Here is an 11,572-nt window from a genome sequence, read left to right on the forward strand (position 1 = left end):
ATATATTTATTTTTATAATGTTATATATATTTTTTATAACAGATTCTATTTTTCAACACTAAAAGAAATTCATCATGCCTTCAAAAAGTGAAAAGAGGAAACAACATAATAAAGCTTATTATTTAAAGAGAAGTCATCCACAAGTTTTACCTGAACAACAATGTGTGAACAAAAAGAAAAAGAACTCCTGGTAAGACAACAAAAGATTTTTTAAAGAAGTTGTCAAACAGTAGGAGTAGTGTGGAAAATGTGAAAAATGCAAACAGTGTATCTGCAAGAAAAAAGAAAAACCATGGAAAAAACAAAAACGATGCGAAATCGTCTTCTACACAAACACTGTATGGTAAAAGAAGGAAGAATCAATTTCAGGAAATTAGAAAAAGAATGTTTTATAATAGAGTTGTTTTAAATTTGATGCAAGATATGAAGAAATGTAAAAGAAAACCGCATTTTATAAGAAAAAGAAACACATAGAAAATATAGTTAAAAAGGCTTTTGAATTGAAAAAGAAGTTGTTTATTTTAGTAATCAATAGAATTCAATCACTAGATAAGCCAATCCATTTAATGAAATCCAAAAGTAAGTGGAGAAGAGTAATTAACAGAAGTAATTTTTCAGATTTTTTTTGGGTGAATGGAAACATAGTTCAAGTTCAGAGCCTTTTTTTAATGAAGAGAGTTATTTTCAGAGTAATGATTTGTTGCATGCAGTTGACACTAGTGGTCGATCTTATGAGGTTAGAAATGGTTGTCCTATTGACAAAGAGAAAATTGTTCCTAGAAATTAAGAAGAGGTGTTAGCTGATGAAGTTTTAGGGAGACGTCCTAAAGCTCCAGTGTACACTTGGAATTGCAGTAGTAGTTGTAGTGTACGGCATGAATCTATTGATTTATTACGCAATTTCTCAGGTAACTATACTAAGAAAAGTGTTAAACAAAAGAGTCCGATGTTGCAAGGACTAGACCCTTGCAGAGTGAGAGAAAATACTGGTTTACAAGGTCATTCTCTTGCTTGTCTTTCTAAAAAAGTATGTAGAAGTGTTTTTCCCCATTTCAGGATGATATCAGTACATCATACTCAAATGAGGAAATTATTCAAAACATTGTATTATGCAAAAAGTCCAGCACTAATGTTAAAAAAGTCGAACAGTGCTCTTTTGCGTGGATCTGTATCAGATGTAATGAATGTTTGTTAAGAAATTCAGGTTAGTTACTTTGGTCCTGAGGAAGACAATGCAGAAACTGATACATTAATAGAAGGAAATGTAGAAGAGAATGTTCAACATTGTAGTAAAAAACATTCTGAGCAAGAAATTACGAAGTTTAAGGTGATTTCAGGTGAAAGGACAAATTATTCTTGTATTTGTTGTCGACTAACTCATTATAAAAATCAGACCAGGACTGTTGATTTGTATTTAAAAAGTGAAAAGGAAAATAATAATGAGTGGAAGGAATTTGCAACTTATTTGTTGGTAGAGAATTGTTTTGATTTGGGTTCTGATCAGCGTATTTGTAAATAATGTTATAACAAATTAGACCAGAACAAAATGCCTGCTAGAGCTGTGCATAATAATCTTGGTAAATATTCCTTCTGAACTGATGGATTTAAACACCTAAGAGTCTATTCTTATTCAATGTGTGCATCCATTTCAGGCTATTGTTCGTATGGAGCCTAAGACAGGGAAATTGTCTCCTTCAGATTTACAGAGAGGATTAAAGGGAAGAGTTGTATACTTGCCTCTAGATTTCAAGAAAAATATTGAAACAATTGGTGTAGAAAATGTAGAAGATGAACCTCTAGTTATTCTTGTTAATGGCGTTCCTACTAAGAATAAGAAAATCTGGCAAGAATTAGTGGATGTTAGAAAAGTGAAAAAGGCAACATTGTATCTGGTAAAAAATAATCAGTACTAAAAAAATGTGTATGTGGGAGAAGAAGAAATAACTGTAGAAGAAGAAAGTGACTTGTCAACTGGACAAATTGAAAAATTGGATGTGTCCAGAACTGAAGAAATCTATGAACATTACAGTGTTCATCCACTTCATTCCAAAGAAGTGATGGGGAATACTATTGAGTTATTTCAAATGAAAGAAGCAAAGGGAAGTCCCATTAGTGTATGGGAAGAAAGCTTGGAAGCGCGTTGTTTCCCTCAGTTGTTTCCAACAGGAAAAGGAGGACGATATGATGAACGACCTGTGCAGATTCCTACATCTGAATACTGGACAACAAGATTGTATGCAGAAGATCCAAGATTTCGACAATTTATTCCATATTTGTTTCATCTTTTGTTTGAGAGTGACTTGTCTGGATTTTTTTATGCAGTCAACCATATATTGAAAACAGGTGTACATCTGCAAAATGTTTTGGCAAAGGAATGTATGCATAAAGTACAGCAGAAAGATAATATTTTGGAATCTCAGCTGATTAATCTCATGGCATGTCAGTGTGGTACTAATGAGTACTGGTACCGTCGTCATGGAGAACTTAAATGTATGCTAAGGAGCTTAGGAAATCCTATATGGTTCCTTACTCTAAGCTGTGCTGAATATGCTTGGGATGATTTACTTCAATTTTTTCGAGAGGCAAATCCAAATATAGTAAATATTGAATATAAGACACCTGGGGATTTGTGCTCTTTGGATCCAGTTAATGTATGCAGATATTTCAATCACAGATTTGAAGCTATGATGTCTTTCATCACCAATAAAAAAATCCTCGTCTTGGAGATGTTCTGGATTTCTTTTGGAGAAAGGAGTATGAAGCGAGAGGTGCTCCTCACATACATATGCTGTTAGGGATTAAGGACGGTCCTAAATTTGGAACAAATTTGGATGATACGGTGTTGTCTTTTATTAAAGAATATGCTATATGTGCTATACCCAAAAGCACAGAAGAAAAGGACTTAAGGCAACAAGTCTTACGATTCCAAAGCCATCGTTGTGGGAAATACTGTTGTCGAAAGTACAAATCTAAGGACAAATTCTACACCAAATGTCGTTTTGGATTTCCACGTCCTGTAATATCGAAAGAAAGAGTGAACAGTTTTATGTCATCGTTGCGACATACTATCACAAGAAAGTCTCCAAAAAATACCTACAACTTAAGAAGAAATGAAGAGTCAAAATACATAAATTACTACAACCCAGTCATTTTGTCCATGTAGAATGCTAACATGGATATTCAATACGTTGCGGACAATTCCTTTGCTGTTGCTCGATATGTAACATCCTACATAAATAAATCAGAAAAGACGAAATTGAAGAAAATGTGGGAAGAGATTTCCCACGAGAAAAGTCTAAGTAAGAAATTATATAGTTACAGTTTGAAGATTTTATCTCATCTATAAATTGGAGCGTATGAATGGTCAGATCGCTTATCATCTGCAAGTCTATACTCCAAATCTAGAAGAATCATTTGGGTGAGTCTAGGTCTTGCTGCAACCCGAAATCGAGTACCTAAATCTGTACAACAAATTTAATACATAGCTGAAAAAGAGCCAGAAAGTACAGATATTGTGAAAACAAATATGTTGGATACACATTGTTCAAATAGAAGTCATCATCTTGAGAACATTTGTTTCTATGAAGTGCTGCAAAACTATATTTTTAAATGGAATATAAAAGAAAACCTAAATAATGGTATATATGCAGTGATTGGTTCTGAAGGATGTTTGGTGAAACAAAGAAAAGGACATTTGATTAATCACCGGAAACTGAGTTGCGAAACTACTGACAAAAGGGAATTTTACTATTTAGCTCTTTTGCAACTGTTCAAGCCGTGGCGTTCAGAATTGTAATTACTTGGAGATTTTGAGAGTTATGAAGATTCGTTCAACGCAACTAAAGATACTATACAATGTCCTGTTTTTGCTAATTATGCGAAAATGTTGAATGACGAAATTGAGCAAGAAGCTACAATTGCAGCTGAGATTGCTAGAGACAGTTCTCAAGACAGTCAAACCTCTGCTCCGTTGAGTAAGGATCAACTAGGAGAACCAATTGTTTAAAATGAAGCAGCAACTGCCATGGATGAGGTGGAAACAGCAATGTATCAAGCTCAAGGAGATGGAAGAACAACTAAATGTTGAGCAAAAAGAAATATATGACCAAGTGAGAGAACAGATTGACCATGGATTACGTCATGAAAACAAAGAGTGCTCATGCTCTTCATTTCAACCTATCCGAACGTACGTGAGTGGACAAGCTGGAACAGGAAAACGTTTTTTAATTAAAGTAATTACAACTTTTCTACAGAAAAGAACTGAGTCCCATTTGTCTTGTGTTGTCACTGCTCCGACTGGGTTGGCACCACATAATATTAAAAGAATTTCTTTACATCGTTTATTAATGCTACCAGTAGAGCATGAAGACAAATTGGAATGCCACAAGCTATCTGGAGAAGCTTGTTGTGAAGTCTCAAGAGTCTTGAAGAAAATGAAACTTCTCATTATTGATGAGGTAAGCATGGTATCAAACCTAATGCTTGCCTTTGTGCATTTAAGAATGCAGCAAATTCTTAAAACAAAGTATGACGTATTATTTGGAGGAAAACATGTGATAGTTGTTTTTGGAGATCTACTACAACTTACTCCTGTAAAAGGACAACCAATGTGTTGGAGGGGATGATTTACTAGGGGCAGGAGGGGCCAGGGGGACTCAGCGCACAGCTTTCAGAAGCTGCGCTGGCGAGACCGTGAGTGAGAACTAAGGGGAATAGGGCGGCTTAAATTGCACCGGGGCAGTCCTGGACCTCTTGCTCTAAAACAGGAAAAAACATACATATGAGCTTTTGGAGACTGAAGCTTGGAGTTGTACAATTTATTTGAAGACACAGCTTCTAGAAATAATCAGTGATAGCATAAAAATCATATAGTACTTGGTCCTGTACCCAGCATTCTCTTGAAAGTCACATGGACCAGTTTTAGTTTACAAAGTACAGTTTAACATTTGCTAAGAGAGAGAGATTCTGCTTTAAGTACACCTATGAGCACTGAGGCAGATTAAAAACGGTTGTGCTTGTTCACATAGATGAATACTCACATTTGCTCATAAGTGTAATCCTGCAAGATACATCAGAATGCAGAGTACATGTTATCATCATTAGGTACACTCAAAATGCTATATCAGTGAGATGTCCTAAGACCACAGTATAAATGCTTAAATGTAGAGAACAAGTTAAAAAGTACATATGCAGATATAAAATGATTTTATCTAAAAAGCAGTTTAAAACATAACATAAGTAAAATATTTACATGCACAAAAGTATGAACATTTGATCAAGGGCCCTTGGAGACAACTCTCGGTCTGAATACCTACAAACAGACGAGGAGTTGCCCGCTGATGTTCTTGCGGGGCTCCTTCTTAGACTGTCTAAAACACTTGAGACGATAATTACGTCATCCCACGCCACCACGTATCACATACCCGTCCATTGTCATTTACTGGCCTGCTCTCTACCTTTCTCACCCATAGGGTTAGGTATGGCCTTTTTCCTGTAATTGTGGTACATACTTCAGTCTAGACTGAGACCTGCCACTTGACTGGAAGTTTAATAATAAACTATCAATGGACGACAGAAATGTGTTAGTATTGCCTCGAGGGGTTCTATTCATGTGTCAATCAGGCAATCTGCGATACTATTTCGCCACACTTAGCCTCAGTTTATCGGATATCTGGCTTGACGTAGCTGTGGTGGGAACTTCCCTTATTCTATTCATGGCCTAGGTGGGGGACGTGGGGTATGTTGCAAGATTTATAGAGGAACTTGACTTCTGCTGTTTGTGAGAAATATACAATGAGGTGGGGCCTGGTAGGGGTGCGGGTCCTTGCAGACCAGAGCAGCTGGGTGAATCTTGGGTCAGACTTGCTTTCTGCTTCTGTTTAAGCTAAGAGAAAATGGCAGTGCTCAGGGCAATGTAACTGAGGCCTGTAACCTCTAGACAGCAGGGCCTACACAGGGGTCATGTTGTGCAGGTGACAGTTGTGTCCTTGGATAGCTGTGTAGCTAAAAATTCTTACTCCAACATTCCCCCCTCAAGTTCGAAATTCGAACTTAATCAAACATCTTTAAACACCATTCGAACTGCATACTTAGCTGGAGATGGGGGAAGAGGCCAGGGCGAGTCGCAAAGAGGCTGTTCCTCTGAATCTTTGTCCTGCACTTTTCCTGAATCTGCATCTGTCTTCCCTAAATTATCACACATTGTCTCATAGGGACGCATCAAGTCCCCCTGTGGTGAACGTGGTGGGACTCTATGCACCTGGGCCTGATATTGACTAATTACAGGAATGTCTGGCAATGGGCGGGAGTCAGGAATGGTCAACTCCACTATGCTCATCATTGTCGTCTCTCCATCATCTCCCTTAGCCCTACGAATTCCAGTATATGAACCTGAGCCTGCATAATTCATCCCTATCATTTTAGAACTACATTTCTTTACACAGTATATCAGTATCTGTGATCCAAAACACAACAATAACAGTACACAGAAAATTGGCATTAAAAATTTAAGCACTGCAGACAGCCATGAAGGCATCCAGTTCAAATTGAACCAGCCATTTAAGAGATCTGCTTCAGCACCTCCTTCCTCATGCATCTCTTTCCCCAAGTTGTCCAAATCCTCGATGGCCTTCGTGAGTGTTCCGTTGTCAGCGTCGGCCGCTAAAATGAACGTGCAGCAGGATTTTCCCACCTTAGCGCACACACCACCATTCATTGCTGTTAGCTGGTCTAGAACATATCTGTGCTCTAGAACCATAAGTCGTAGAGGTCGAAGTTCTTCTTTCACGGCGTTGAACCCATCCCGGGTGTTGTTGATAAGCTGCATTAGTTCATATCTGGTCACTTGCAGCCAGCGAGCATTGGCTTTAGTCTGGAACATGGGGATAACTCCCCCAAAGAAAAGTTCGGCATCATTGAAGAGTCTGTAATCCTGAGGTATTTTATGAAAAGGGCCATCTGAGAAGTATTTCATTATTTCTCTCTTCCCATGATGAAGCAGGGTAACGTCATCTGCCATTGGGTGTGTGTGGATGTGGGAAATGTTCGCTGCAGGGACAACAAGATGTAGTTCATGCATTGTCACAATGGAACATAGTCCTTGCCAGTGGGGGGGCAGCTGCAGGTAGATGTGCTCGCCGCATGCCCAGTAGATGTCCATGAGACTAGAGGTACCGTGCTGGAGGTCAAAATTAAACACTGTGTGACTGCAATTTGTGTTTCGGCCCACAGGCACTGTTCCGGTACCTAGGAAGCAAAGGAGAGGAGACTTAAGTTTGTATGCTCTTTTAGGTTTGTACTTTGTACCCTCATTGAGAGTGTATCTTCTAGTTTCTTGTGCCCATACCTCAGCACATTCCCTCCCAATAGTCTCATTTGTATAATGCTTATGCTCCTGACCTTCAACCGGGCTACCTAAGGATGCTGCCTTGCATATTAAATCATGTGGCCCATTCCATCTGTTATTAAAATATATATTGGCCCTCAGGCGCAGAATGGGTCTCCACTGACAAGGGCATGCGTTATGGGTATGGTTAGTCTGTTGGGATTTGGGTGAGTGGCATTTTGATGGGGGTGTTGGGAAGGTGAAGTATCCTAATTTTCTAAACTGATACTCCCAGACCTGTATCATATTAGCAGGTACTCCCATTTCATGGTAAACTTCCATTCTTCTTTCAAATTCTACTGGGTCAGAAACAACAGTGAACGTAACATACTTGTAGTCCCAGTCTGAGACGTTTACAAATGCTGTATTAATTTTTGCTGACTGGAGCTGTATCTGACCATGTATGCGGCAAAGGAACAGGTGTAGGAGACATTTGGCAGTGGCCGGTGGAATCTCTTTGGGAATGAGCAATTTATCTGCACCTACAGCATGTGGAATGTATGAGCACACAAAGCAGGAATCATTCGTGGCTTTCCTCCCCACCTCCCTCATGTCTCTGTACCACATATTATCTAACAATGCATTATGGGTACCATCATTCTGTACTGACACGCCAGGGCGCTGGGAGAGAAAATCAGGCATAGAGTGTTGTTCGAATGTGTACACAACTGTGTCCTGGAGATCACTAACCCAGTTTGATATTTGTTCTGTGTCTTTCTCCTTACGTTGTGTGCGAGGGGTATATATCCTTGGTGTTTTATTGCGACCCATTTTATACCTGACACTCCTTTTATGCTGACGGAAACGTCTAGGGACACCTTTCCCAGGGGCATTCACAGTGATATCAAGTACCCCGTCCCACTCGGTGTGGTCTACAGAGGGTGTGGAAGGTGTCGTGGGTACAGGGGTGGTGCAGCCATTGCTGGTGTATTCCTCATCTAGTATGTTACCAGGACTTGTTTTAGGCATGTGATATCCTACTGAGATGGTAGGCCTAACTTGGCTTGATATAGCCTTCTCTCTCTCTGCTTGTAATGCAAGCCAATGGAATATAGCCATTGAAACAACGAACATAACAAAGAATAACAATGATAATATACATATCTTTTTAATAGAGATCCTGGAGGGAGACGTTGGCCAGTTGCTGTTTCTTATCCCGTAGACTCTCATATGTTCTCCATAGTCTTTATCCTGGAACGTCAAGGGAAATAGAACGCCCTCCTTCCTATAAATGTTCAAGTCTCTGTTGGTGCCGGGTGGATCCTCACATGGTTCAAATGAACCCATGCTTTGCGTTCGGCAATTCGGACCGCAGTGGGTGAAGAGTCAATGACCAGGTATGGTCCCTCGTACTTAGGGTCTCTCCACTTCCGTACTTGCTTCTTTATGAAGATCTGTGTTCCAGGGCGGATAGGCAAAAGTTCATCGGAAATTGTGCCGTCCTTGCAGGTGCTGTCCTTTCTCTTTGTCTTGGATGTCTGAATGGAAAGAAACCTAGCAGCACGGGTTAGGGCACACAAATAATCATATAATTCAGCTTTCACAATCTCAGAAGACGTTTCATTGTCTACTTTACGTCTGGTGGAAGGAACAACCATATTCATTGATCTGCCAGTGACAAGCTGGTGAGGTGTGAGGTGATGATCAGAGCTAGGGCTGTTCCTGAGTGCAAACAAAGCAATTGGGAGGCAATAGAGCCATTTCTTTCCAATAGTGGCACCTATTTTGCTGATCTTGGCTTTGAGCAGTCCGTTGAGGTGCTCACAAATACCATTGCTCTGTGGGTGATAGGCTGAAGTAAGTTTATGTTTTAGTCCTAACATGGTGGCCATTATCTCAAAGATGGAGTTTGAAAAATGTCACTGCGGATAGATTCTGGTAATCCCCAGCGACATATGACCTCACGAAGTAGGAAGGTAGCTGCGGCCTTAGCGTCACAATGGACACAAGGTCCAGCCTCAATCCATCGTGAGAAGGGACATACTACCACGATGAGGTATCGGTAGTTGTTACATCTGTCAAGCATGTCCACATAGTCAATTTTTTTTTTTTTTTTTTAAGACGTTTATTAATGTTCAAAGGTACAGTACATATAGCAAAGCCTACAACCCTGCGGGCCGGCTGCAAATGAACGGTGAATCGTGAGGGTGTGGGCCATCATAAAAGGACATGTCATTGCGTCCCTTGTGTCCCCGGTGTGCTAGGACATGGATAAGATAGTCACATTTTCGTAAGTCTAGAAAGGAAAAGTCCATAAATGACGCCTTGTTTTTCTTTTTTTTTCTAGAACTGAGCCATGAAATCGGCAAACTAAACAAAACAGTTCGTATCGGTATGTCCCAATGTTCCTATCGCGACTTCCCCACTCGAAGTCCGTCCCACTTGCACGGTGTTAGTAGGAGCCACCTCTGATCGGTGTGTTGTTTGCCGATGCTGTTACAATGCAACTGGAGGTCAGAGGTGTGTGTGGGCAAGTGTGCCTGAACTTAGAGTGGGACAGCCCCTGTGGGCCATGGTGTGTCATCGGTCGCCGGCCTTGCTAGTGGAGCATGTGGCAATCAGGTGGAGGAGCCTCGCTGTCGGTGTGGCTATCGGCGTCTACGCCTGCAGTCGCCGTCTGTAGTGCCGCCAGCGGCTCCTACCCACTTCAACACGGGGGGTCAGAGAGGCCACTGTCTGTGAGCAGGGGTCCGATACTGCAAACATGCAAACATATATGTGAAAGTGGGTGGGGGGGGGGTGGAGTGTGCTTGCGGGGGCGATGTCAGCAACTCTGTGCTTGGGGCGCGCTGCTGGGCAATGGCCGCTGATGGGCGCCCGTGTGGGCGTTGGGTCGTGTCCGAGGTCTACGTGCTGGCTGATTCTTGTCTGTGTCAGGGGGGGGGGGGGCGCCGCTTGCGGTGGTTCCTGCGATATAGCATTAGCCTCTGTGACCCACCTCCGGTGTCACTCATTCTACGTGAGCCCTCTGACAGTGCCCTCCCCCTGCATGGACCCCAGGATGCCATCCCAGAGCTGTGCTATCGGGAACTGCCGCAGGCCCGCTATTTCTTCCCGGTGGAGCGCCATGCCTTCCGCCCTGGCCCAGTTTGTAAAGGATGTGAACCAGTGTTTTGGGGTAGGTGGTTCCCGCCGTTTCCAGTGTCGCGTAAGCGGCCGTTTGGCCGTGATGAGGCCCAAATCCCAGAATCGTGCCTGTGTTTTGTTCAGCTTGGTTCTTTTATAGAGTCCTAGAATGCACGCCTCCCACGTGTCCGGCAGGCCCGGGCCCGTGCTGTGATTCAGGAGTGAGGTCACCTCCCCCCAGTACGTGGTCAGGGTTGGGCAGTGCCAAAGCATGTGCAGGATATCTGCGCCCAACAGGTCACATCTGGGACAAACGGCAGTGTCGATCGCGAAGTATCTGTTTATTCTATCTGGCGTTAGGTATGCCTGGTGCAATATATACAGTTGGATGATGCGGAAGCGGGAATTGCGGGGGATGTTTACGGGGCTAGCTAGTACCAGGTTCCACTCCTTATCTGTCCAATCCCTCCCACGGTGCGCCGCCCACTTAGCCCTAATCTGCTGTGTGGGTTTTTGCGTGTGGATGAGAAGCGCCTGCGCTAACCAATGCATGATGTGCGAGCCTCTGCCCATTACATGTAGATATTGGACCAGGTGGTGCATCGGCGGCTCATCCTGGAGGTCACCCCAGGAGTCAGCGTATGCCCGCAGTACCGACGCATGGAGTAGGAACTGCCCGGCCGGGAATCCCGTGGTGTCAGATAACTCCGCGAATGAGAGCAGGGCCCCGTCAACATACAGGTCACCCATGGTCTCTACTCCAGCTGTGACCCAGTGGTCCAGATTGCGCGGCGTAACCATCCCGCTCCTCCTGGGGGTGCCCAGCAGGGGGAGGGCAGGAGCATATGGTCTGGTAGTTTGCGTCAGCTTCAGGCTGCGGAGAAAACATTTGCGGGCCACGGCCACATGCAAGGGCAGGGGACGGGGTCCCTTGGTCAAAGGGTGAAACAGGGCGCAGGTCTGGGGATGCGTCCATTGGTAGTCCGCAGTGGCCGTATCGTCCAAATGTGCATCGCTGAGCCAGTACGTCACCCATTGGAGCTGTGCGGCCAAGTAATACAGCTCCATGTTGGGGACAGCCAATCCTCCCTCCGCTGTCGGGGAGTACAGTTTAGCCAGCAC

General features: G+C 42.8%; 1 protein-coding gene across 1 annotated transcript; it reads right to left on the minus strand.

Moving 5' to 3' along the window:
• Nucleotides 1-6,032: 6,032 nt before the first annotated feature.
• LOC147727771 (uncharacterized) lies at nucleotides 6,033-8,671 on the minus strand. Its single transcript, XM_086963173.1, has one exon. It carries the CDS (start codon nucleotides 8,669-8,671, stop codon nucleotides 6,056-6,058), a length of 2,616 nt encoding a protein of 871 aa, XP_086819299.1. The 3' UTR covers nucleotides 6,033-6,055.
• Nucleotides 8,672-11,572: the final 2,901 nt, after the last annotated feature.

The sequence above is a fragment of the Lissotriton vulgaris genome, chromosome 3_1, assembly GCF_964263255.1.
Source record: "Lissotriton vulgaris chromosome 3_1, aLisVul1.2, whole genome shotgun sequence".
NCBI lineage: Eukaryota > Metazoa > Chordata > Amphibia > Caudata > Salamandridae > Lissotriton > Lissotriton vulgaris.

Coding starts and splice junctions, on each gene's coding strand:
- LOC147727771 (XM_086963173.1), bottom strand. CDS start 8,671: ATGGGTTCATTTGAACCATGTGAGGATCCACCCGGCACCAACAGAGAC.